Source organism: Onychomys torridus, chromosome 2 (assembly GCF_903995425.1).
Source record: "Onychomys torridus chromosome 2, mOncTor1.1, whole genome shotgun sequence".
NCBI lineage: Eukaryota > Metazoa > Chordata > Mammalia > Rodentia > Cricetidae > Onychomys > Onychomys torridus.
Window position 1 is genome coordinate 62,459,736 of NC_050444.1, and position 27,588 is coordinate 62,487,323.

Below are 27,588 nucleotides of genomic sequence, written 5' to 3' on the forward strand. Positions count from 1 at the left end.
CGCCTCTCCCAGAGCTCCGCGCTCCTTCTCCAGGAGGAGGAGCTGAAAACCCGGAAAAAGGATCGGGAAACGCCAGCGAACATTCTGCGCTTGCGCATGGGGGGGCCGGAAACTGAAACCGGAGCGACTACGCTTCCGTTTCTGGTTTTTCTTCCAGTGTTTGGGTCTCTTCGCGGCCGGCCAAGATGAACCGATTCTTTGGAAAAGCGAAACCCAAGGCTCCGCCGCCTAACCTGACTGACTGCATTGGGACGGTGGGCATTTGACTTTGTATACCTAGCTAGACTCAACTCCGACCGACCCATCCCGAATTCCTACTCCACCCCATTCCTGGTTCGGGCCCATTAAACCTCAGTCTTAGCCATCCCCACCCCTTTCATCCCTGTTTTCCAGGCCATTCCTGATTCCACAAACCAGAGACACTCTAACTTCATCACTACCTCACCCTTGCTGCACTTACAACCCTTTTTGATGCCCCCTACGCCCCCTCCCTTCTTTCTCCTTTGGTCCTCACGTTCCAACCTGCCCTGTCTTGGTCTAACCTGGTCTTTTCCCAATCCTTTTTCATTGCTCTCCCCACGCCTACGTCAAGGTTAACATATCTGTACCCTTAGTCCTGGATCTGCGTAACACAAAATTCTGAACCTTGGCCCCTCCAAATTAAACCTGAGTTCGGAAATGGCATTAGGTCTATCTCATCTTAGCCTGTGTCCATTGATTCATTCTGTACATTTTCATGTTGAGTCCCCAGACAGACTTGGGAAATTTCATCCAACCCAGTGATTCTCAAGTTGTTTTTCTCGATGGAGAGCTGCTATATCAGAATCTGGGAGATGGGAGAGAGTTTATGGAAGTCTTCCAATGATTCTGACTGGTTTTCCCCACCTTTAAGTAAAGCATGTTTTCCACTCTGTTATAGCCTTCCTTTTGTTTTCATTTCTTCATCTGTATTCCTTGCTCTCCTCCTGCCCCTTCCCATGTAAACACTACAATAATTAGCACTACATTTGACATTTTCCTCCAAGGTGGATAGCAGGGCAGAATCCATTGACAAAAAGATTTCCCGGTTGGATGCTGAGCTAGTGAAATATAAGGATCAAATCAAGAAGATGAGAGAGGGTCCTGCCAAGGTAAGGTTGATGCCAACTGTTGTAGGAAGTACTGTGTAGGGAAATGGTGGGAGGGTCCAGAAAAAATCCACACAATCTGGTAAGGATAAAATACGAGTGAAGATGTATGCTTCAGGGAAGACAGAGTAGAGCCAGATACAAGGGGGAGACTGGGTTTTAATATGATACAAAGAAGATGCTGATCACATGTCCTGAAGCATATAATGGGAAGGGGCATGCTGAAAAGGTCTCACTCTGGAGAGGAGGCTTTGGTTGTGCTCAGAATCTGCAAGTTGTCAGCCTAGTCAGTCTGGGATAGATAGAATACAATGGCAGGCTGGGAAAAAGTACAGAATTAGCATGGAAGACAAGTGTTCGAATAATATCACCACTTAGTAGTCTATGGATATATAGCTATCTTGTTTTTCTTCCAACTCCGTAATTTATTATTAACAGTGTGAACCAGTGCATCACTCAGGCCTCAGTTTTCTCATGTTAAATGAAAATAACACATGCATTGTAGTGTGGGGATTAAATAACAAGTCACCTATGTGGCACTATATCTAGAATATAGTAGTGTTTGATAAATCTGCATAAAGAGTGAACAGAGAGGAAACAAAGGTTCGTGTAGAGGCACTCAGCTTCTAAAAGGGAGAGGTTGGTGGGGTTGTTGTAATTGTTCCCAACATGAGGATGTGATAGAGGTCGGACATGTTGTGTTTAAATCAAAGGCAACTGGACATACTCAGTGGGCACTGTTGGGGCTGGCGGTGGAAATGAGATGCATCAGGATACTGAGATGTGGGGCGCAAAGGGTTCTAAGGCTTACCAGCTAGACTAAGTTAGTTATCTGTGCCTGGAGGGGAAGACTAGACCCAAGGTACCTCTTTGTCTACCATTTTGAAGAAGAAAGCAAGTCGGTGTAGGAGTTGGAGCATATGGGAGACTTCTTTTGCCATGTGTGTTTCCCCTTTTTTATTAAGTCTGGTTTTTCTCCTCAGAACATGGTCAAACAGAAAGCCCTGAGGGTTTTAAAGCAGAAGCGGATGTAAGTCGTGCGCCATCTCCTTTCCAAGAACAGTTTAAGCCCAAAGCAGAAAGGTCTTCAGTCTTTCCAGCTTCCAGATCATTTTCTGAGTATTCTCAGTTTCATTGCAGATTTCCATGAACTTCCATTAGTTAATGTTACTAACTTAAGTTTAGGTAGCTGTGGGGTACTAGCGACTATTATTGTGGCTGGCCAGGTCTATATGGCTTAATTTTCCTGTTGTTAAGTTTGTATAGTTTTTTGGTTTTTTGTTTTGTTTTGTTTTGTTTTTGGTAAAGTTAGGGGTGCTAAGTATTTGTTCTCTCTCACCAGAATATATGTAAAGGTTCACAATTTGTTTTCAATTACTATGTCCCAGTGTTCGTGCAAAAGCCAGTTAATATCTGGTGCTCACCCCTGTGAACTAACTGCTCAGCCTGTGAGATCACCCATGGAATTGTAGAAGCTAGGCATCACCAGCTTGTAGAAAATCCCCAAAATTGCTGACAGCTTTGCTCCGATTTTAAAATGACTTTGTAACATAGCAGATGCTCACTTTCATTTTTTTTTTTATATTAAATCACATTGGGAAAAAAAACTAATAATGCCTACAATGGCCAAGATGTGTTGCAACTATTAACCTTCTTAGTGGCAATTGATTTTAAAGTATTATGTTTTTCTCATAGAAGAAATACAATTTGGCTTTGATGGCCTAGGCCTGTGATCCTAGCACTTAGGAGGTAGGGGAAGAAAGACCAGGAACCTATGAGCCTTGGCTACATAGAGGAATCAAGGCTAGCCTTGCCTACGTATGACCTTATCTCAAATTAAGTAAATATATCAACTGGGCAAGGTGGCGCACACCTGTGAACCTAGAACTTGGTGTGTGGAGGAAAGAATAGCAGGGGTTCAAAGCTACTGTTGGCTCGTAAATTCTAGACCATCCTGGACTATATGAGTCTCTGCTTCAAAAAAAATATAAGTAATTTTTTAAAAGAGGAGTATAGATTTATTACAGAAACTTGGAAAATATATGAAGCAAGCAGAAGTAAAGAAAATGTATCTAAATTCTTAGGAAACTGAAATTATAATGTATCTGCTATCTAAGCTATTCTTTACTACTTAAAACTATACTTTTTTCCCCCCTGTTTCTGTTTTTAGAGACAGGGTCTTGCTATGTGCCAAGTCAGTCCCCTGACTCAGCCTCCCAAGTACTGAGATTATAACCATGTGCGCCATGCCTGACTTAATGGAATCCTCTGCCATTTGTCTGGATCATGAATTACCTGTTTTTCTTCTGCTAGTTAGATGGTTTCCAAATGTTGTGTGAAGATCATGGTGACATAAGTATTATAATTTGATGGCATAACATTATAATTAGATAGGAAACTTTAAAGAGTATCAGCATTGTGTGTGTTAGTATTTCTAGTAGCAGACATCTGACTTAAATAATAGCCTAATTATGAATTCAGGGCTATTCAAGTGTTCTTTGAGTCTAGCCGAAAAACATTGAGCTATTTGTTTGAAGAACCTTAAAAAACAGTCGTATCCTTTGCCCCAAGAGTTCCACTTCTGAGAGTTCATCTTGGGAAATACTTAGAGAAACATAAATAAGACGTAATAAGATATAGAGCAGGCCAGGAGCAGTGACACACACCTGGATTACCAGCTTGGGGGAGCTGAAGCAGGAGGATCACTACAAGTTTGAGCCTGGCCTGGACCATAAGACCCTTTTTCAAGAAATAAAAGAAGAAGCAAATACTGTGTTGTTAAATGGCAATAGTTAAAACTCAGATACATGCAAGGGGAAAAGATTGGGAGGGATTTTCTAAGAGTGGGTAGTTTTTAAATGATTTTGGTTTGGGTTGGTTGGTTTGAAAAAAATTCTCTGATTTGGTGTTAAGACTACTTTCTTCTAAGGGTTTCTATCTGTCTCACATTTCTAATTCTCACTTGGCTCCAAAAAGGTATGAACAGCAGCGAGACAACCTTGCCCAGCAGTCCTTTAACATGGAGCAGGCTAATTACACCATTCAGTCTCTGAAGGACACCAAGACCACGGTATGCCCAAAGCACCTTTTCCCCTTTTAATTTTTTTGTTTGGTTGGTTTTTCAAGACAGGGTTTCTGCCCTGGAACTCACTCGGTAGACCAGGCTGGCCTCAAACTCAGAGACCCCCCTTCTTCTGCCTCCCAAGTGCTGGGATTAAAGGCGTGCGCCGCCGCCGCCGCCGCCGCCGCCGCCGCCACCACCACCTCTCAGTTCTAGTTTTAAAATCTCATACGCATTCCCATGGTTTTTAAAAGATAGTTTAGCAAGCATGACTTTGTGTTTGGATGTTTTGCTTGCATGTTTATCTGAGTACCTTGTGTGCCTAGTGCCAGAGGAAGTCAGAAGAGAGCATCAGATCCCCTGGATCTGGAGTTACAGATGGTTGTGAGCATGTGGATGCTGGACTCAAACCCAGGTCCTCCACAAGAGCAACAAATGCTCGTCACCCCTGAGCATCTCCCCAGCACAAACATGACTTCTCAAGACAGTGTATTTTCAGGGCTGGGAATGTCACACCGTGACAGAATGGTTACCTAGCATATGTGAGGACCTGGGTTCAAATCCTCAGTACTTCAGAATAAAATAACTCTGTTGTGCTTTCTTCTGCCCTTTCAGGTTGATGCCATGAAAGTGGGAGTAAAGGAAATGAAGAGGGCTTACAAGCAAGTGAAAGTCGACCAGATTGAGGTGAGCTGTCCATCTGCTGGTTTTTACTGCAAGCTTGAGAATAAACGTGTGTGATGAAAAAGGCACAGAGAAGGGATGAAATTCTGGGCCTGCTTTTTACTAGTGTAGTGACTTCGGGAAAGGGAACAATGCCAGAGGTCTCAGTTTCCTCATTGCTAATGCAAAGATCCCAGTACCACACATAGTTATTCAGGTGAAGTAAGCAAGCTGTCTCCAAGTATTATCAAAAAAAAAAAAAAAAAAAGATCTTGCGACGAAGCCCAAGCTGGCTTTGAACCTGGGGCCTCTTGCTTAGCCTTCTGAGTGCTCAGATTGGAGCACACAATGCGGCTGTTAAGTGAGGACGTGTATGTAATTGGTTTACACAGTTTCTGGTGCAGTCAGTCCCCTTTCTAGTATTTCTAGTAATTTTCTGTACATTTTGGTAATAAATTACTAGCTTCTTGAAGTTAGCATTTCTTTTAAGATCTAGGATTTGGTCAGGAAGGTCAGGCCTGTGAGCCTGGCTGCTCAATCAGCTGTCAGGCGAGCATCCCACATGGCGGGCAGAGGTAGCGGGAGTGAGTCATGGTCTGCCGAAGGAAAAAGGCTCCTTCCTACATCTACAGCACAGCTCACCCTCTGATTAGAAGGAAGGGATTTGATTTTGTTCATTCAGTCTTTGTCCCCACTGGCTTGAACGATACCTGGCCATATTTGGGGCCCAGGGAGTATTTCATGGGTAACGGCTATAACATATGTTCTAGTCAAGCAGTGTTTGTTGAGTGAGCGGTCGCTATGACCCAGGCTTTTTTTTCTGGCTTCACAAAGACATTGTCTGGTCATCGGAAGCTTGAGTAGAAATGAAGAGCGTTGGTCCCTGCCTTGCTTCTTCCCATTGGCCATTACACCAGCCATTCACACATCTCTGTTTACATGGCATCAGGCATTGTTACAGCTTTCAGGACATTCACTGAGAACAACAGTCTGTATGTGCTCATTTGTATAATACCTTTTACAGCTTACTAGTCACAGAATTTGAAAAGCAATTTTATTTACAATGGTTAGGGCTCTTTGTAGTGTTGTTGATCTTCTTTTGTAGCCCAGGCTAGCCTACTTCCCCCCCCCCCCAGGTGACTTATGGATATTATTGGTCTTTATATCAGAACATAAGCTTCACGAAGACAACTTTTTTTTTTTTTTAATTTATTTTTTTTGGTTGTTCAAGACAGGCTTTCTCTGTGTAGCTTTGTGCCTTTCCTGGATCTCGCTCGGTAGACCAGGCTGGCCTCGAACTCACAAAGATCCGCCTGCCTCTGCCTCCCAAGTGCTGGGATTAAAGGCGTGCGCCACCACCGCCTGGCGAAGACAACTTTTTAATTTTTATTTTGTTTTTTTTTTTTTTTTTTTTTTTTTTTGGCTTTTTGTTTGTTTGATGGGGGGGGGTAGGGTTTCTCTATGTATCCCCAGCTGTCCTGGGACTTATTCTCTAGACCAGGCTGGCCTTGAACTCAGGGATCTGCCTGTCTCTGTTCCACTGAGTGCTGGGATTAAAGGCATGCGTCATCATCCCTGACATAAAGACAGATTTTTTTTTTTTTTTTTTTTTTTTTAAATCATGTTGGAGCCCCAATGTACAAAACAGTCCTGGATACATGTTTGGAAGACAATCCAAAGTAGAGAAAGATGAGGGAGCATGTGGTCCCACATGACACACTCAGTAGGAGGCTGTAAATGTAGATAGTGTAGGAGCCCAGAGGAAGGGATGAGATGCTCTGTTCAGGATCTTGTCCCTGGTGGCCTTCACGAAGTGGCCATTTGAGCTGGACCAGTGTGGAGGAGAGGTGTGGGATTCCGGGAGTAGGACTGGGGAGGGAGGGGTCACTGGTGGGCAGGACAGAGACTGGGGAGGGAGGGGTCAATGGTGGGCAGGACAGAGGCTGGGGAGGGAGGGGTCACTGGTGGGCAGGACAGAGGCTGGGGAGGGAGGGGAGAAAGGAGAGTATAAAGTAGAGAGGCAGGGGCCTCCTCAGCTGTGGGTGAGCCACTGTTCAGCTTGCACAGGGACACTTCTGCTCCACCCTAATATGGGAAAAATATCCTGTCTGAGCTACTAGGAGACCCAGTTTGATGATTCTCCAAAAAATGTGGGGCAAGGGTGTCTGTCCCCCACTCACTCCCAGTGGCTATGTCTGCCAGGGTCCTTAGCGGACTAGTCCTGGATCTGTTGGTTGCAACAAAGATTCGGTTCAAACTAGCTTAAGCTAAATGGGCAAGGTGCTGTCCTGGGGTGTCAGAGCCCACCTCCTAAAGAGCATCCAGGACTCCGAGACATCATCACAGGGTCATGTCTCTGCTGGTCTTTCCCTGCAATGGCTCTTGCAGGGTTCCCACACAAAGACACCTCCCAGAATGATGTGAGGGCAACCAGCAGTTAGCTCAAAACCCACAAGCCCATCAGAAAGGGAGCTGTGCCTCCCTAGCAGCAGCAGCAACAGCAGCTGTGTTCTGAGATTCAAGCTTGGATCACGTGCTGATCTGTGAACCAGTCACCCTGGTCATGTCCCCAGCCCTAAACCTGAGCCATCCACACTTCAGAGGGGATACTGAGAGTCCAGGCCTGTCTGTGGTATCGGGCCAGCATGGAAAAGACAGAATCAGGTGAGAGGACACAGTGAGACTCCTCCACTCAGGTCACCTGTGCTAACGGGAGGTGAGCTGCCAGGACAGAAGTCTCCTTAGGGATCTTATTCACTCTGGAAGACAGGGCCACTGGGTGTGGCAGAGCTGTCCAGGCTTCTCCCCCGCCTGTCAGACATTCTGGTCCAACTTCCTACAGCCTCAAGAGAGACTCTGTCCGTGCCATAGCCAGGGGAAGCAGACATAACCCCTAGAACAGCCTTCAGCTGGAGACTGCCAAGCTTGGTAATAGATAGGATGACCTGGAACTGGTGGTCCCCATCAGGTCATCTTCCAAGGTGCACCAGTGGCATGAATCTCCCTTTACCCCCAGTCATAAATAGCCAGGTAATACGTCCTCCGTCTTCTGTCCCCCCTTCTCTTTCCACTCCCGACGCCTGTCTTGGATCATTAGCAGTGAACTACACCCCCTTCTTAGGAATCCTCACCTTGTGCTTCCCTCTGGGGATGCCCAAACTGCAATATGGGAGGGGCCTGCAGCCGCTGTATGGATTCCTTAAAGGTGACTCATGTTGAGACACAGTGCAGTATTGGTGAAATTATTAAGGCCACTCCACATAGTTAAAAGGGAGGTTTATTTAGTGGCATAACTTACAAATGAAGGGGTCGGTAGATTGCAGGGTCTGGGAAAGGTGTGTCGCAGTCTGGCGGTGTTCTCTGGAGAACTCTGCTTGTCTACCTCCAGCGTCCAGGGTCCTGGAACCAAGAGAGCCCCAGCAACTGGAACTCAGGTCTTCAGCGTCCTCTCTCAGCCCCACCTTGTAGGCATGACCATTACCGAAGCCTCAGTGGGGGTTGGAACTTCCAGGCCAAGGCTGGAATGACTACCCACTACATCTTCCCCTTTTGTCTAAACAAGAAGGTTCTAACCTAATACAAGACTATTTACAAAGAGATGGTTATCAAATATTGTCCAGGAGTAATGAGGGATAATGACCTAGATAAGATGGAACTACAATCAATGCTGTATCAAGCAAGAAATACATACTAAAATCCAGGGAAGTCTAGAGCATGGGTAGGTGCCATGTTACAAAGATCATTTCAAAAGGTGTCTTATTCTAAAGAACCTGAGTCTAATACTTAATATATTCTAAGATATTATATATGTATATATACTAAGTTGTAACTATAACTGCTAGTCTTCAACCTCATCAAAGACCTGAGAAGGAATATAATAATACCTGAGAAATGGGAGAAGGACGCAAGCAACTTTCGGAAGTCTTGCAAGAGTAGACAGAGACAGCTGGCAGCCTGGACAGTCACCTAATGTTTCTCAGCATCGTTGGTGCATTCAAATTGGCTACAGGCCTAGAGTATCTGACAGACCATTTTCAGAAGCAGGAATTCTGAAAGACCATCTTACCCTGTCTTGGCAAAGTACAGTGGTCACTTTCCTTGTGTTCCACTTGTCCAGAAAGGACAGCATTTGTACTGTCAGCAGTTGAGGCAAGGGCAGTTCTTTGCCCAGTAGGCCATTTTGTGCCAAGAAGACAAACTTCCACATGGAATTGTCTTAGAAGCCCAACATTTTCTTGGGATTAAATTGATGCTGCCAGGAGCAATTGTGTCTCACGTCAACAGGATTCTAAGTTATTTAAATGCCATATTCTCTAGGTCCATCAAGTGTTTGAAGATTACCTATCCATCTGAACTATGTATCTGTAAATCTGGATAACCTAACTAACATAATTATAGAGATGACAAGCATAGGTGACAATAAATCTATAAGTCTTATCTACCTAAACAACCTAAGGACTAAGACTTCATATAAATAAGGCAAACAGTCTGTAAGCAAATGACTTTAAAATTGTGACAATACACAAAATATCTTTAACAGAGGTAGGAATATATAGTTCAATATGCAATATGATAATAATCCTATATATATATCAGTATACAGAATATCTTAAACAGAAGTAGAACATACATACAGTATGACAGATATAAATTTACATTTGTATCAATATACAAATGTTTCAAATAAGAGTAAAAATATGTGTACATTATAACAAACATAGTTCTGTATTTGTATCAATATACAAATTATCTTAGGCAGGAATATAAAAAGTTTATATTTGTATCAACATATAAGAATTCATAGCAGTGAAAATTACAGTGTAAATTATCTAAGGCTGCTATTTTACTAAATTTGTTTACTAATGTATTCGATAGTCTACCATAATATCTTACACCTATCCATTTCATTTCTCAGTAGAGCATGAGACTATCACGTTGGGCACCAGATATTGGTGAAATTATTAAGGCCACTCCACATAGTTAAAAGGGAGGTTTATTTTGTGGGGTAACTTATAAATGAAGGGGTAGTTAGGTTGCAGGGTCTGGGAAAGGTATGGCGCAGTCCGGCAGTGTTCTCTGGAGAACTCTGCTCAGTCTACCTCCAGCGTCCAGGGTCCTCGAACCAAGAGAAGCCTCTCCTTTGGATCCTGGGTCTTCAGCGTCCTCCCTCAGCCCTGCCTTGTGGGCGTGACCATTACCGAAGCGTCAATGGGGGTTGGAACTTCCAGGCCAAGGCTGGAATGGCTACCCACTACAGTGCAGCTATGTGAACAAGAGCCAAAACCATTCCAAACCTGAGGACAGCTGTTGAGGAAAAGTTGAGAAAACTCTTGGGGACCTGCGTGGGAGGGTGGAGATGTGTTGCGAGGCCAGCCTACTTCTTACTATGTGTGCTGGCCTTCTGCCTCAGCCTCCCAAATGCTGGGATTATGGACTTGTGCTACCTTGCCATCTCCCTTGTGGTTTCAGTGAGAGCCATTTAATATGAACATAAGAGAAGGCGTGTTCATGCCGGCTTCTTTTCTTTTGGCTTCTTGTTGTTGTTTTGGGTTTTATTTTGTTTATTTATTTATTTTCCTGACATAGAGTTTCTCAGTATGTAGCTCTGGCTGTCCTGGAACTCACTATGTAGACCAGGCTGGCTTCAAACTCAGAGATCCAGCTGCCTCTGCCTCCTGAGTACTGAGATTACAGGCATGCACCACCATCACCACCTGATGGGAGGGGGGGTGTTTTGTTTTGTTTTTTATAATTTTGTCTGTAATTACGTATATGTGTATTATGTGTATGATGGGTTTATGTGTGTGCATGCAATTTCTCAGAGGGTGCTGGATCTCTTGGAGTTAAAGTTACAGTTACTGTGAGCTGCTCCGATATGGATGCTAACTAAACTCAGTGCCTTGGAAGAGCAGCACATGCTCTTGACCACTAGAGGCCATCTTTCCAGTTCAGGCTTTGCTTTGCTTTTGAGACTGGATGTCATTCTATAGTCCAGGCTCTTCTAGAACTTAGTATATCACCTACGCTAGCCTTGTACTTGTGGCTGTCCTCCTGCCTCAGCCTCCAGAGTGCTAGCATTACATCTGTGTACCACTGACATATTCAATTTCATTCTGGCTTGTAGTTAGAGTTTTCCTGCCTGCCCCAGTCAGGGCAAATCTCTCTTACCCGCCAGTCCCACAGTCTCTCAGACCCAACCAAGTAAACACACAGAAACTTACATTGTTTAGAAACTATATGGCTGAGGCAGGCTTCTTGTTATCTACTTCTATCTTAAATTAACCCATTTCTGTTAATCTATACTTTGCCACGTGGCTTGTGGTTTACCAGTGTCTTTACATGTTGCTTCTCATGGCAGCAGCTGGCAGTGTCTCCCTCCAGTCTTCTACTTCCCAGAATTCTCTTCTCTCTTGTCCCGCCTATACTTCCTGCCTGGCCACTGGCCAATCAGAACTTTATTTACACAAAGCGATATCCACAGCACTAGGTTTTCTGCTCTTGCTCTGACCTCGTGGTTTTTAACTCTGCAATCGGTTCTGTGTTTCTTATTTAACAAGCCGGTTACATCTACACTGGCTTTTTGAATGTCTCCCCATCTTCTTCCCATTATCCATCCCTGCCCCTAATGGACTGCAGCATGACAGGCCCCTTTAACATGTGTGTATCTTTTGGCTAACCTATAAACTTTGAAATATAAGCTATAAATTTTGAAATCTTTTTTTTTTAAAGATTTATTTATTTATTATGTACACAGTATTCTGCCTGCATGTGTCCCTGCAGGCCAGAAGAGGGCACCAGATCTCATTACAAGTGGTTGTTAGCCACCATGTGGTTGCTGGGAATCGAACTCAGGACCTCTGGAAGAGCAGTCAGTGCTCTTAACCACTGAGCCATCTCTCCAGCCCAAATTTTGAAATCTTTTTAAGTTTATTTTTTAATATAGTTTTAAAGCATTTTAATTGTTTTATAACTCTAACTTTTACATTTTTGGTTTGTATGTATAGCTGTTTGTATCCTTTAAAAAAAAAGACTTCAGCTCAGTCATGGAGGTACACATCTTTAGTCCTAGTACTTGGGAGGCAGAAGCAGGAGGATCTCTATGAGTTTGAGGCCAACCTGGTCTACACAGGGAGTTCTAGGACAGCCAGGGCTATATAAAGAGACTGCCTCAAAAAAACAAACAAAAAGTTGTATTTTTATTTTTAAGTATATATGTATGTGTGTGTCTATTTTTGTGCACATTGAGTGCAGTGCCCATGGAGACCAGATGGGGGCAGCAGATCCTGGGAGCTGGAGGTATAGATAGATGGTTGTGAGTTGCCTGTTGTGGCTTCTGGAAACTGGACTCAGGTCCTCAGCAAGTACACACTTGTAACTACTGAGCCATCTCTTGTCTCTCCCACCCACCCCAACTCCCTTTTCAAGTCTTTGATCTTTTTATTTCCCCAAACATTAGGCGTCTCTGCTTTAGATGAGTGCTTCTGTTTATGTTGCTTTTGTTTATGCAGTATTGAATTTAAAGGGGGATTAGTCTGATATTTGGTGTGGTGACTTTCTTTTTTCTCTCTGTGTCTATCCTAGACTGTAAATAGAAACCCTGTTCATAGGCTGTGTAGTGGTTGCAGGCCTGTAATCTTAGGACTAGGAAGTCAGGGGCAGAAGAATCCTAAGTTCAAGGCCAGCCTAGGCCACAAAGCAAGACCCTGTTCACAAATAAGTAAAAGAAGCACCACCACCACCACCACCCCACCACCCTGCATGCTTTTTTTTTTTTTAAAGACAGGTTCTTACTGTGTAGGTGTAACTGGTCTAGAACTCATGACAATCTCCTGTCTCAGCCTCAAAGTATTGGGAACCCCTTGCCCAGCTAAGCAGACTTCTTGATATATAGCACCATAAACGTGATTTGAAGCCGCCTTCTGAGACTTTTTCTCCTTCTCAGTTCCCGTTACCAGTGCTTCTCTGTAACAGGATGGCTCATGGCCACTGTGGCGTCTGGCACTCAGGAAGACAGAAAAGCATTTTACTTTGTGTTCTCTCCACTTTCATATGGAAAAACAAACAGGCTGCCAGAGAGGAATTTACACATGACTTTTGCTCTGGAAATCGTCGGGACACACACACACACACACACACACACACACACACACACACACACACATTGGTGTGTGTGTGGGGGGATCCTCTGAAAAGACCACGGCTAGCAGAGGCAAAAGGAAGTACTGTTCAACACAACTCAGCTCGTGCTGGTTCAAACTTTGAGAGTCTGACACTGGGTAGTTTATTTATTTATTTATTTTTTTTTAAGATTTATTTATTTATTTATTATGTATAGACTGTGTGTATTATTATGTATGACTGCAGGCCAGAAGAGGGCACCAGATCTCATTACAGATGGTTGTGAGCCACCATGTGGTTGCTGGGAATTGAACTCAGGACCTCTAGAAGAGCAGTCAGTGCTCTTAACCTCTGAGCCATCTCTCCAGCCCCCCTGGGTAGTTTATTTTAGGCATTTAAGCACAACACAATTTGGAAAAGAGTTTCCAGGTGATAATTAACTCAATCCTGTGTACACAACAAAGCTTAAGACATCAGAACTCTTGTGAAGTACAAGTGGCATTTTGTGTAGATAGGTTCTATAGTAACCGGAAGCAGCCTCAAGGCAAACAAGCCCAGGGTCCAGGGAGGATAGCTCTATCTATTGACTGAGGTAAACAGGTCAAGATAAGAGTGTGGGGGAGCCTTGTGGCCTGGCCTGTGACATTGCAGAGGTCAGCAGCCTATTAACCACCTCTGCTCCCAGCCTTCTGATCCGAAAACATGTTATCCATCTCTCCCTATGAAGAGACAGCCCTGCATGTTAACCCGCCTGGTTTGGCCCCCTTCTGTTTTCCTTTTTTGGTGGTGGTGGTATTGCAGATTGAACATAGGGCCTGTGCATGCCTCACCTTTTTTTTTTTTTTGTCCCCCACTTTTTTTATAGCAAGAACCTTTTTTTTTTTTTTTTTTTTTTTAAATTGGTGTTTTGTCTATGTATGTCTGTGTGAGAGTGTTAGATCCTGGAGTCAAAGACTGCCAGGTGGGTGCTGGGAATTGAACCCGGGTCCTCTGGAAGAGCAGCCAGTTCTCCTAACTTCTGAGCCATCTCTCCAGCCCCTTTTTTCACTTTCTAAAATGTATTTAGTTTTTTTGGGGGTGGGTCTCACTAAGTTACCCAGGCTGGCCTTAAGTACTAAGTATTTTATATACATTATTACAATAATTCTTACAGTAACCATATGAAATATGGTTCTTAATTATCCCATTAAAAAGAAATATTTACTTACTTTTATTTAATGCATTATGAGTGTTTTGTCTATGTTTGTATTTGCACTGTGTGTGTGCCTGGTACCTTTGCAGGCCAGAAAAGGCATCAGATCCCCTGGAACTGGAGGTACAGATGGTTGTGAGCTGCCATGTGGGTTCTGGGAATGGAACCCAGGTCCTCTGCAAGAGCAGCAAATGCTCTTAACTGATGAAGCCTTTCTCCGGCTTTCCCCTCCTCTTTTCTTGCAGACTTCAGTTATATATATGCATGTGTGTCTGAGGAGGGATTTGTGCATGTAAGTGTAGCTGTCCTTAGAGGCCAGGAGAATCAGGTCCCCTGGAGTTAAAGTTATTGCTTCCACATGGGTGCTGGGAACCAAACTCAGGTCTTTGGAAGAACAGTATGTGGTCTTAACCATGAGCCATCTCTCTAGCCCAGTAATCCCAAGTGAGGAAAATCAGGTTGAGGACAGAGCTCAGTAGTAGGGCACTTGCCAACCGTGATCAAGACTCTGGGTATGTCCATCTCCAGTGGTGTGTATTGTGGGGGAGGGGCACTTAGATTCTTTTGTTTTCTTTTGTTTTTTACGATTTTTAATTTTGTTTTGGTTTGGTTTGGTTTTTTTGTTTGTTTTTTTTTTGTTGTTGTTGTTGTTGTTTTTGGTTTTTCGAGACAGGGTTTCTCTGTAGCTTTGGAGCCTGTCCTGGAACTCGCTTTGTAGACCAGGCTGGTCTCGAACTCACAGAGATCCACATGCCTCTGCCTCCTGAGTGCTAGGATTACAGCCGTGCGCCACCACTGCCCGACTTAAATTTTTTATTTTATGGCCAGGCAGTGGTGGCATATGCCTTTAAACCCAACATTCAAGAGGCAGAGGCAGATCTCAGAGGTGGATCTCTGAGTTCAAGGCCAGCCTGGTCTACAGAGTGAGTTCCAGGACAGCCAGGGCTACACAGAGAAACCCTGTTGTTGTTTGAATCTTAGAAGCTCTTTTAATTAATAAAAAAAAAAAAATCCAGAGCCAGATACCAGGGTGAAAGCTGAAAGATCAGAGAAGCAGAGCAGCCATGTGTGAAGTCAGACTGGGCCCCATGAGACCTTCAGGAGGCCTTTGGAGCATCTGTGCTCGGCTGACTGAAGCCGGTTTGTTGCTGCTGTCGTGTAAGTGGGTGAGCCGAGAGTTAGGGAGAGGGTGCTCCAATCGGCATTCCCTAAGTTCTTTCTCATGTGGGGCCCTGGAGGTGGCCCAGTGGGACCACACTTGCCACCTGAGGACCTGAGGTCGGTCTTCGGGACCCGCATGGTGGAAGGACGGAGCAACTCCCTGAGTGTCCTGACTCCTACGCGTGTGCTAATGGCACAGCTCCCATGTACATGCCATGTCCGCACAAACACGCATGTGTATGAATAAGTAAATACGGTTTTAAAATTCAATTTTAGTTCTCATTTCTAAGTGAATCCCTTGACACGGGAAACCCATTTGGGGACCCTTACCTGCTGCAGAGATCCATTGTTTACTTCTCAATAAAACTTGCTTCCTTACACTTCAAAAAAAGATGAAGATCAGCAGAAAGAGGAGTTTGGAGAAGGGGGCACAGGTGTCATGTCAGGCTGAGAAGGTCTAAGAAAAGCCCCTGAAACAGCCAGGAAGCAGGCCAAGGAGATGGGTGAGGAAGGCTTTCGGGGGAAACAGGAAGAAGGGCAGAAGAAACTCAGGAGGTAGACACCAGGGTCAAGGGGAGATCAGAAATCTGGCAGAGTGGGCTGTTCCTTGTACCTAAAATGATGGTGACCCTTTTCCATTCCTATTTACACGTCTGGGTTCCCTGCTAACATCCTTTGCCACCTATAGCTAGAATGAAATGTTATACTAGAGCCTGCTGTACATTATAATAAACCTTGGTTTGAAAAAAAAAAAAATCATACAGTGGCTCATTGTCTCTAGTTTTCATTCAGCTGTTCCCGTCTTAGCTGTGAGTTTGAAGTAAGCTGAGTCTGAAGTCCTGCTATCCCACCTTTGTTGTATTCTGAATTCTGGGTCACCTTGAAATAACCCAACTGATGTAACAGGCTAAAGCACGAAAGAAAACCCTGTCATGTCTGTTTCCCTAGGATTTACAAGACCAGCTGGAAGCTATGATGGAAGACGCGAACGAAATCCAGGAAGCACTGGGTCGCAGCTACGGCACCCCGGAGTTAGACGAGGATGACCTGGAAGCAGGTAAGCGCTGTGCACTGTGCATTAACCTCAGTCTGTGAGGAGCGACTGCCTGGGACCTTTACCCAAATGCTGGTTAAAATTCCTGTCACGATGCTGGACATGGTGGTGCACGCCTTTAACCCCAGCACCCCAGAGGCAGAGACAAGCAGATCTCTGTGAGTTCAAGGCCTGCCGTCTACATAGAGAGTTCTAGGACAGTCAGAGCTATGTAGAGAGACCATGTCTCAAACAAACAAAAACAAAAAAATAGTTCCCATCAGGACGCCCTAGGAGTTGGTTTACGGCACAGTGTGTGGGCAGAGAGCCTGTGAGACAGCATCGTCCACCTTCTGTTCTACAGCACCACTCGGGTGGGGAAATGGCACGGGAGAGGCTGGGCAAAGGTTCCTGTGCCTAGTCAGCCTCTGTACAGAGTCTGCTCTGAGAAAACAAGTGAGTCCTGCATCCGTTCTTTTTCACTGTCTTACATGATTTATTTATTGGGAGTACATGTAGCTGCCCTGGCCGTGCTTGTGGAGGGCAGAGGACAACCTAGAGGAGTTAGTTCTTCTACCATGCGGGCCCCAGGGACTAACTCAGGTCATCAGGTTTGACAGCGGTTCCCTAACCCACTGACCTGTTTCCCCAGCCTGATTCCTGCATTTATAAAACCCCTCCACCACCAGTGGGAGAAGTGTAAACTGCCTGCTTGGGTTCTTAATTGTAAGCACACACATGCTTGGGAAGACGTATGTGATGCCATTGAAAAGCGCAGAGCAGGGGCTCTAACTTAACAATGGTAGGGAACACTCATGAGACCTGTAGGACAGGCACCAAAACTACACAGAGAAACCCTGTCTCGAAAAACCAGTCAATCAATCCGTCAGTAAATGAGGTTTGTTTTTTTTTTACATTTGTGTTAGAAATATCTAGTTTGAATTAGCCAGCTCATAAGGCTAGCCTTGTCATCAGTCTGGGACCCTGTAAACCTATGGGGAACTGATTGACTGTTTTATTTTGCTTCTGCTTTTCATAAATGTTATATACTTGTTTCCTTGAAATTTTCTTATATAATGGTCATCTTTCATGTGACTAGAAATTAATCTCTTTCCTAGTTTGGGTGGATCTCTGAGTTCTGGGCCAGCCAGGATTAATAGTGAGACCCTGTGTCAAAAAAAATAAAGATAAAATAGACAATTAAAATAGAAAAAATAAAGATTAAGAAATAGAAATGAGTCCCTTTCTCCTTGCATTACATTTTTCTCTTTACAAATCGTTTGGCTAACTTTTTGACATGAGAGGTCAGTTTTCTCTTCACATTTTCCTATAATGTAGCCTGTTGAATTTCAGAGTTGGATGCGCTGGGCGATGAGCTTTTGGCTGATGAAGATAGTTCCTACCTAGACGAGGCGGCATCTGCCCCTGCAATTCCAGAAGGTGTGCCCACTGACACAAAAAACAAGGTATTAAGAACTTTTTGGTTTTCCAGGTCCTGGGGACCTTATACCCGCTGGGCAAGCACTCTTCCACTGGAACTGTATCTTCTTTTGAGACAGGGTCTTATCAGGTTGTTCAGGCTGGCATTGAACTGTCAGGCTTCTGCCACTAGGCCAACTATCTTTATACAATGGCATTTTATATATGTAATCATCCTGTAACTAGCACTAGGTGCTAATTATAGGTTTTACCATTTCCTAGGAAAGCATTGTTGATACATGCATGAGCCTTGCTTAGTGGAACTATTAGTTGTTTGGTGTGTGTGTGTGTGGGTGTGGGTGTGGGTGTGTGTGTGTGTGTGTGTGGTGCTGGGAATTTATCTTAGGGCCTCACACATGTTAGGTAAGCACATTATACTGAGTTATATTCCTGGTCTGGTTTTGTTTTGTTAAATTAATTTAGAGCAGTCCTTTGGCCTTAGCCTCTCAAGTACCACTTCTCTATTTACTTTTTGAGTGGTCATATTAAAGAGAGTCCCGCCGGGCGGTGGTGGCGCACACCTTTAATCCTACCACTCGGGAGGCAGAGGCAGGTGGATCTCTGTGAGTTAAGGCTAGTACAAAGCAAGTTCCAGGAAAGGCGCAAAGCTACACAAAGAAACCTTGTCTCGAAGAAACAAAAATAAAATAAAATAAAATAGAGTTCCACTCCTGAGGTGGCAAGTTGGCTCAATAGTTGAGTACTTGCTGCTTTTGCAGAGGACCTGGATTCAATTCCCAGCACCCACATATTGGTCCACAACCATCTGTAACTCCAGTTCCAGGGTGTCCAGTGCCCTCTTCTGACCTTTACAGACAGAAGACATGCACACTGTGCACAGACATACATCCAGGCAAGACTCATACACATAAATAAATATTGAAAGGAGAGAGTCCCATTCCAGACGCAGTAGTTAATTATTTATTGGATTATTTAAACTATGAAGTATAAAACTAAGTATAAAACTTAGTAAGTAAGGCTGGCAATGTAGCTCAGTTGACAGAGTACTTACTTAGCATGCACAAAGCCCTGGATATGATGTCCAGATCTCATAGACCAGGTGTGCAGCCACACACCTGTCACTCCAGTACTGGGGATAGAAGAGGAGGATTAGAAGTTCAAGGCCACCCTTTGCACAGGGTGAGTTGGAAGCCAACCTGAGATACAGGAAGACCCTGTTTTGGAGTGGGATGGAAACCTTAATATTAGAAAGACCCTACCTAGTTAACAAAGGAAGAGAATTAGGATTTCTGACACTATGACAGATCACTTAGCTGTCTTGAGTTTTTCTATTCTTTGCATATGTGAAATACCTCACCTGATTGTTGTTTAGCGCAATCTAGGTCTTGTATGTAAAGGGCTTAAAACTCTAGCCTATAATTGTCATCATAAACAGAGTCCTTTACTGCTTATAAAATTTTACTCCCTCTTAGTTGCTACTGTAATGTGTTATTTGCCATGGATATTTATAGCCCTGATTTTACTGATTTCCCCGTAAACATACAGTACAGTTGACCTACTGTTTGAGTGGGGTCCAGTCCTAAATCTGCCTCTACTCACTATATAATTTGGAGTCAATGAGGAACTCATGTCTTCTCCCTTGTCTTGGTTAGGGTTACTAATGCACTGATGAAACACCATGACCAAAAGCAAGCTGGAGAGGAGAGCCTAGACTTCCATATCGTGGCCCATCCCTGAAGGGAGTCAGGGCAAGAACTCTTAACAGGGCGGGGACCTGGAGGGAAGAGCTGACACAGAGGGCTGCTTACTGGTTTGCACCCCATGGCTTGCTCAACCTGCTGTCTTACGGCACCCAGGACCAGCAGCCCAGGGCTGGCACCGCCCACATCAATCACTAGTTAAGAAAATGCCCAACGTGCTGGCCTACAGCCCGGTCTTGTGAAGGGAGGCATTTTCTCAATTGAGGCTCTTTTTGGGTGACTATAGCTTATGTCAAGTTGACAGACTAGCCAGCACAGCTCTGAACATTAATTACTTCCCCTTGCTATAAAATGTGAGGAGCAACGGGTGGGGGCAGATAGTTTTGTAGGCCTTCATATAAGGGCTCTGTGAATGTGCTTCTCCTTGTACCCCGCCTCCTTCCTTAAGCTCAGAGTACCTCTCTGGCTTCTTAAAAGTCCCAGGTGCGCAGGTTGCTTTAAATAATTATATAACTATCTGCTCTTTAGTAATTACGCTGGAGCTATGTTTGTGAACACCAGTGTAACTCGCCTTTTCAGTTTCCTAGTAACTAACACGTCCCTGAAGCATCTGTGTTGTTTTAACACGGGGCCTCACACATACTAGGCAAGTGTTCCTCCACCGAGCTGTGTCTCCAGCTCTTTCCGTTCTGAGGACACAGATACTGTGAAGAGGAAACCCTTTCCTGACACTGGCAACACGTAATGGGAAGTGACTGGCCACCTGAGACACTCCCCTTCAAGGACTTGCCAGTCTGTGAAAGATGTTTACCCATGAGAGTGAAAATAATGTGTTTGGAAGCAAGGACCCCTTGGCATCTCCCCTTGGCCTTTGCAGCCACACCTCCTGTTTCTGGGTTTCTGCTTCTCGGTCCTTTACCTGCAGAGGACCGCCCCTTTTAACCCTTTTCAGATCTGTGCCTGATTCAGGAAGAGGCTCATTGTCCGCTTCTGAGTGGGATTTTAGTTCTGATTGATTAAACACTTGACCATGACTTCTGATTCCTAAATGTAATCATCATTTTTACCAAGTCTACGAACAGCACTGACTCTCAGTTTCTTCTCACAGGATGGAGTACTGGTGGATGAATTCGGACTGCCGCAGATTCCAGCTTCTTAGACTTGCAGTATTCCAGCACCTGATGTAAAAAAACAAAGAAAGAAAGAAAAAGAAAAGAAAAAAATTCATATTCTGGGACTAGGAAATATTTCCCAACTTGCCAAACAGACTTAAGTTTCTTTCCTTTCTTTGAAGGAAAAGCTAATTACACTGCTCTTGGATTTTAATTTTTTTTTCCGTTAAGAGATTCATTGCTTGGGGGAAGCTGTCTTTTACTAAAATTTGATTCTCTTTTTTTCTCTTAGGAAAGACTAACTGAAAAGTCCCTTTGACTTTGTATGACTTGTTTTCATTCATTAACAATAATTCAAAATAAAACCAAGGAGATGAGACTGTACGTTCTTCGGTAGTTTAAGTGCAGTCCCAGTGTGACTTGATACATTGATAAGATGAAGATCACTAAAGAGATTGAGACTGTTGATAGTATGCTTCAAAACCATTGTCTGTTGTGGGGTTAGAGGTCGCTAGCTGACGGCTTTTTTTGATAGGTTTTGCTGTGTCATGTGAACGAGTCGTTGCTGTCTAATGTTTGGAATAAACTCTCACTACTGTATCAGGAGTTGCTATTTTGATCCCATGGTTCCCTCAGTATTATAGCCTGACTTGTAATGAATAATGGATATTTCTTGATATTTAATGTATAGGACATTTATTTATACTCAATAAATATTTTTCAAAAGGATATCATTGTACTGTCACTTCAGCCTAAAGCCTCCACTACAGAAACCAAACTTCACCAGCAGCATTGACATAGAGAGGAAAAGGGAGAGAGTAGTCTGGGGCTTTGGGTGGATCGTTTCGTAGCTACTGTTTCTTACTAGTACAGTTGAACCTGCCTCAAGTACAACTCATGAAGAGTGGGTGAGGAGCTAGTCCTAAGTACTCGGTTAACTTGAATCTGCTGTTCTCCCATGAGGCACTAACAGTGAAAAAGAAAACCCAGAACTTCATCCTTTTCTTGTGAACTACCTAAACTACCAATACATATAGTAAGTCCAACTGCTACCTGATCTCAGGGTCTTTGTTTTATCATTTCTAAAAAGTTTCTGTTTATGGTGTTTTGCCTGCATATATGTCTGTGCACCATTTGTATGCAGTTCCCACAGAGTCACAGACAGGTGTGAACTGCCTTGTGGGTGCTGGGAATTGAACCCTGGTCCTCTGCAAGAGCAACCAGTGCTCGTAACACCGAGCCATCTCTCCAGCTCCTGGCTTCAGAGTCTTTTTTATTTCTCTGTGGTGGTTAACCTTGTCAGCCTGATGGGATTTAGACTCACATAAGAGACAGCCCTCTGTGTATGCTTGGGAGAGGTTATCTAGATTGGGTTAATTGAAGTGGAAAGGCCCACCCAGTTGGTGGCATGATTCTGTGGGTGGGATGCTGGGCTGACAAAAAGGAGAAAAGGAGCTGATCCCAAGGGTTCACCACTCTGTGCCTCCTGAATCCTGATCCAATGTGAGCAGCTGCCTCCAGCTTCTGCCCCCCGACTGCCCCTCCATGATGGACTGTCCCCTCCAGCTCTGAGCTAGAATAAACCCTTGTTTTTGAAGTGGGTTGTCACAGCAACCAGACGAGGAGCTAATACATCTTCCTTCTTCCCATTCAACTTTTAATCAGTCCACTCCCTCTCCCTCCTGGCTTGGCAGCTCATGTTGTCATGGACACCAGCATTTCATGTTTCAGCAGATGAAACCAATAAGCATTAAACATAGTGAATCCTGCTTGTTTTGAACTCGGTAATAGCCCAGGGACTCTGAGCATAAGGGAGAGCCCTTCAAAAGCTCTCTGTCTAGTTACAAGTGGAATAGGGCATACCTGTAAACCCTCTCCCGTGCCCACAAATCTTTCAAAAAGTCTTCCATGAGCAAATGTACAATGTGTATCACAACTTCCTTCAAGCCTTTCTTGATTTTCCTGCCTTGTCTGAATTTTTCTACTTATCTGGTTACTTAGTCTCTTCCATGGTCTCTTCTTTCTCACTCAGCCCCTGAAATGTTTCTTTGTTTTTGTTTTTTTGTTTTTTCGAGACAGGGTTTCTCTGTGTAGTTTTGGTGCCTGTTCTGGATCTCGCTCTGTAGACCAAGCTGGCCTCAAACTCAGAGATCCTTCTGGCTCTGCCTCCCGAGTGCCGGGATTAAAGGAGTGCACTACCATCGCCTGGTCTGTTTCTTCTATTATAGTTACAATGTATATCTTTTGGTTTGTTTTGTTTGGGCATTTGTTTTGTTTTGTTTTAGATATGCTCTATGTAGCTCTGGCTGTCATGGAACTCACTGTGTAGACCAGGCTGGTTTCGAAACAAAGTATATATATATATTTTTTTTTTTTTTAAGGGTGGTGGGTTTTTTTAGACAGGGTTTCTCTGTATAGCCCTGGCTGTCCTAAAACATGCTCTGTAGACCACCAGGCTGTCCTCAAACTCACAGAGATCTGCCTGCTGCCGCCTCCCAAGTGCTGGGATTAAAGGCGTGCACCACCATCTCCTGGCTGAAACAATGTATGCTCTTGAGTAATCTTATGCCTATGAGTTTCAGGGATCATTGACATACTAATGACACAAAATAATTGTCAGTAGCCTTACCCTCGATTCTTATTTTCAGTTCTGAGTGTTCCCATTTTAATGTCTGTAATGGTTAGCTCTCATTTTCAAGTTGACACAACCTAGAATCCCAAGGCGAGAGAATCTTAATCAGGAATTGTCTTCATTGGGCTCGTCTATGGGCAGGCCTGTTGACTTTGTCTTGAGTTAATTGATGAGAGAAAACCCGGGCCTCTTTGGGTAATACCATTCCTAGGCAGGGATCCTGAAATGCTGAGAAACTGATCAGGGCACAGCAAGCATGCATGTATGCATTCAGTATTCTCTCTGCTCTTGACTGTGGATAGGGTGTGGCTACTGCTGAAAATTCCTGCCATGACCTCCCCACAAAGAGGGACCTGGGACCCCCCCACTAAGTTGTCTTTTGTCTGGTGTTTCATAACAGTAACAGAAATGAAGCAAGAAAAATATCCTGACATCCAAAATCCAATATATCCAGAGGATGCCCGTTGTTATTCCTAGGCACTTCTGCAGTCACATGACTAACTGCACAGTCAGCAGTCAGGGCCTTATGTCCTACTGAATTCATGCGCAGTGTGGTCACGCTTGAAGTGTGACCACGTAATCTATGCACATGTGTGGCATAGCTAAGTAAGCCTATATATGCATATGTGAGGTGACCTATAAAAGCAGGCTCTCCCCAATCCCCACTCTCTCTCCCTCTCCCCCACCCCTGCACCTTTCCTTTTGGTAGGCCTACCCACCTCCACCCGTCCCCTTCTCTAATAAAAACTCTTATAGTGGGTTCCATTGTACCTCGTGTTTCCTTGTGCCCGGTAAATAACACCAGCAAATAGATAACAGCCGTTACCTGGGATTGTCTCAGCAGACATCTTTCTGCCTTTCATCTTCCCCCTTTTTAAATGGGGTTTTGCTATGTTATCCAGTTGGTCATCCACTATTATTTCTTGTGACTGGTTGTCTTGGCACGTTTTCTGGAGGCATAATAAAATACCCCAGACTGGGTAGATTAGAAGCAACATGTTTATCTGACTCATAGTTCTGGGAGCTAGGATGTCCAAGTCCTAAGGGTTGTATTTGGTGAGGGACCTGGCTACATCATAACATGGAGGAAAACATCACATGGAGAAATCATAAGAGAGACAGTTTGAAAGCAAAACCTCCGTTGCTCTTGTCACAACCAGTCCACTCCTACAATGATGGCCTTAATCCATTCTTGAGAGCAGAGCCCCTGTGACCTGACCACCTCTTGAAAGGTGCCACCTTTTAGTACTGTTACAATGGCAAATTACATGTCCACACTGAGTTGGAGGGGGTTTAATTTTGTACTTAATAACTTCTTTAATAAACATCCCATCTTTAGCCTCAGTGTCAACTTTTGTTGTTGAGTAAAATGCAAATTCTTGGCCTTGCAGCTGTCTAACCTGAGGCTTCTCAGTGGGTTCTCATGCAGTCACTGTCACCCAGGAAGCAGTGACAGGAGTACAAAGCACACTCGTCCCCAAAGCTCCAGCCTGACTCACGTGGTTCTGTCAAATAGTTTTGGAACAGCCTATGAAGGAGTCGGTACTTTGCCTCGTCTTGAATGGCGTTGTCTGCTTCGTTTTAATTTTCACTAGTTGGATAGGGTGCTCTTCCCAGAAGAAACTGTTCCCTTCTGGAGACACGTTCTTCTATTAGTTCCAGTTGGAGTCTCACGAGAAAGCAGCCCAGGCTGTGGCTGTGGGGTAAGCCTGGTCTGTAAAGGCTTGCAGCCTTACCGAGTCTGTGTCTGCAGGAGACAAAGACCACCTTTAAAAATGGGCTCTGCTGCTCGGAGATGTATTTCTTTTCTGTGTATTGATCTTGATTTAGTCTTGTTTCCGAAGTAACCAAGCACTAGTCACTCTACCTAAGTCTTCGCTGTTGGCTGGGCCACAGTATTGGTTTCTCCTGACCTCTGACTGTCCCAGCTACAGCTCCCTGAAATCCCCTCTCTCTACCCCTGGACTGTTAGTGTTCGTCAGGATTCCAGTTTTATGCACCATACTTTCTTTGCTCAGTTGTTAGTGAAACCTCAGCCCCCCTCGTGCCTTCACTACTGACCTTCAAACCTTTACTACTGACCTTCAACCTTCACTATGACCTTCAAACCCATGCCTCTAGCTCTAGTCTTCCTGACTTTCAGAATCTTACTTGTTTGTTTTTAAACTTTCTTGAGAATTGTATGTATGAGTACACCATATCCATATGACTCCCACCCCCACCTCCCTGCTTCGGCTCCTCCCATATGCCCCACTCCCTTGAACCCATGGCCTCTTCTATAATGATTACCTGCGTAAATATGTATGACCTACTAAGTTCATTAGTGTTGACATGCACATGTGTTTAGGGCTGAACACTTGAGACTGGATAACCTGTCGGGGGCTCCTCCTTGGTGACAACTGTTTCTCCCTTCCTCAGTAGCCATTGGCTGTCATAGATCCTCATCTAGTGGTGGAGCCTTGGGAAATTTCCTCCATTCACAGTGGTATGTCAACTGGAGCTGTCATTATGCAAGTCTTGTCTAGGCAACCATATTAAAATTTCATAAATGCAACATCTCTGTCCTGTCTAGAAGACACTAACTTACAGCAAGCATCCACCTTAAAATCTTAAGTCCTCTCTTAAAATTCTGATGCTTCCTCTACTGAAATAATCCCATAGGTATAGAGACTGTGTTATAGATGTACCCTACTGGGACTGGCCACCCCATGGTCTCTTATTCTTTACATTTTAACCAGATGTAGACCTCTAGTAGTTTCTGACAAATGCAAATGTCCAGCTCTTTGCTAGACAATTATTTGGCTATCCCAGACTCACACAAGCACCTCACAGTCACATGGCATAGACAGCCCATCACTTTCTCTAGACCCAAATCTCTGCTGTTTTCCCTCCCAACTAGTGAAATCATTATCCTATCATCCAGACAGAATGCTCTAGAATTGTCTTCAATGCCTTGTACATAGCCAATAAACCATTAAGCCTTGCTTTTAAAAAAAAATCACATTATTTATTATGGGGGGCACATGTGCCACTGTGTGCATGTGAGGCACAGAGGACAACCTGCAGGAGTCAGTTCTCTCCCCCCACCATGTAGGTCCTGGGGATTGAACTCTGGCCATCAGGCTTGGTAGGAAATACCTTTATCCCCTAAGTTATTTCACTGACCCCAATCCTTGCTTTTAATTCCTAAATGTTTCTCAAATTCCCTTCTCAGTTTTCACTGGCTTAGATATATCTCATATAATCTTTTGGAATGAATGATCTGCTCCCTCTTATGCAAAATTTTACTTCCTTGAACTCATCATGTACAAATAATCTTTCAGAAACATATGTGTGTGAGAGAGTGTGTGTGTATGACTTAAAATCACTAACAGCTCCCTGACATCACAACTACCTGTAACTCAAGCTCCAGAGGATCCAATGCCTTCTTCTGGCCTCCAAGAACATCTAGACAGAATGTGGTGTATATTCATACATACACACACTCAGACAGGCACACTGAAACACACACACCTTTAATCCCAGCACCTGGGAGTCAGAGGCAGGTGGATCTCTGTGAGTTTGAGACCAGCCACAAAGAAACCCTATCTTGAAAAGAAAGAAGGAAGGAAGGAAGGAAGGAAGGAAGGAAGGAAGGAAAGAAGGAAGGAAAAGGAAGGAGAGAAGGAGGGAAGGGAAAAAGGAAGGAGAGAAAGAGAGAAACAAACAAACTGGTTTAAGGTTACCCTGACACATTCTACTGTAGAAGAGAGAGGTTATGGGAACTTTCATAGTTGCAGAATGTAAGAAGTCATAAGTCAATGCTTTGATCAAGTACAACAGTGGGGATATCAGGTAGGTGGGTAGTTATCACAGTATCAGGGTGACCCATCTCCTTCCTTTTGGACACCAGGGCCACTTACTTGGTCTCAATAGTTTTAGGGACCCACCTCTCCTTGTCCCTCTATGGTAGGGGGACAGCCTTACCAACCTCACCAAACCCCACCACTTAGCTGTATCTTTAGGGGTTCTCACCTTACCATCCATCCCCTTGCTGAGAAGGCACCTCTCAGCCAAAGTGGGAGGAGCCTCTACTTCCTTCTCTCCCCTAATCCACTTGACCCCAGGCTCGGCAACCCTTCCCTTCCTCCAAATCACGCCATCGGACACACCTTCTCCCTTGTAGCCTCCCAGGCGCATCCCTAATTATGGGACACCAAACCCCGTCTATAGCCAAACACAATCCTCCTCCCATCATCGAACTACAAAACCCTCTCACTTTCCCATCCAGGGCAAAAGCGGATGCCACCAGCCCACCTGGTCCTGGTGGTTTGGAAAGTTTTGCTGTCTGTCTATATGTGCAGATGGGT

General features: G+C 44.3%; 1 protein-coding gene across 1 annotated transcript; it reads left to right on the forward strand.

The window, feature by feature from the left end:
• Window positions 1–81: 81 nt before the first annotated feature.
• Chmp5 (charged multivesicular body protein 5) lies at window positions 82–21,336 on the forward strand. Its single transcript, XM_036179511.1, has 8 exons — window positions 82–254; window positions 1,026–1,130; window positions 2,111–2,157; window positions 4,104–4,197; window positions 4,804–4,875; window positions 16,271–16,379; window positions 17,709–17,821; window positions 20,604–21,336. Exons 1-8 carry the CDS (start codon window positions 186–188, stop codon window positions 20,652–20,654), a joined length of 660 nt encoding a protein of 219 aa, XP_036035404.1. The 5' UTR covers window positions 82–185; the 3' UTR covers window positions 20,655–21,336.
• Window positions 21,337–27,588: the final 6,252 nt, after the last annotated feature.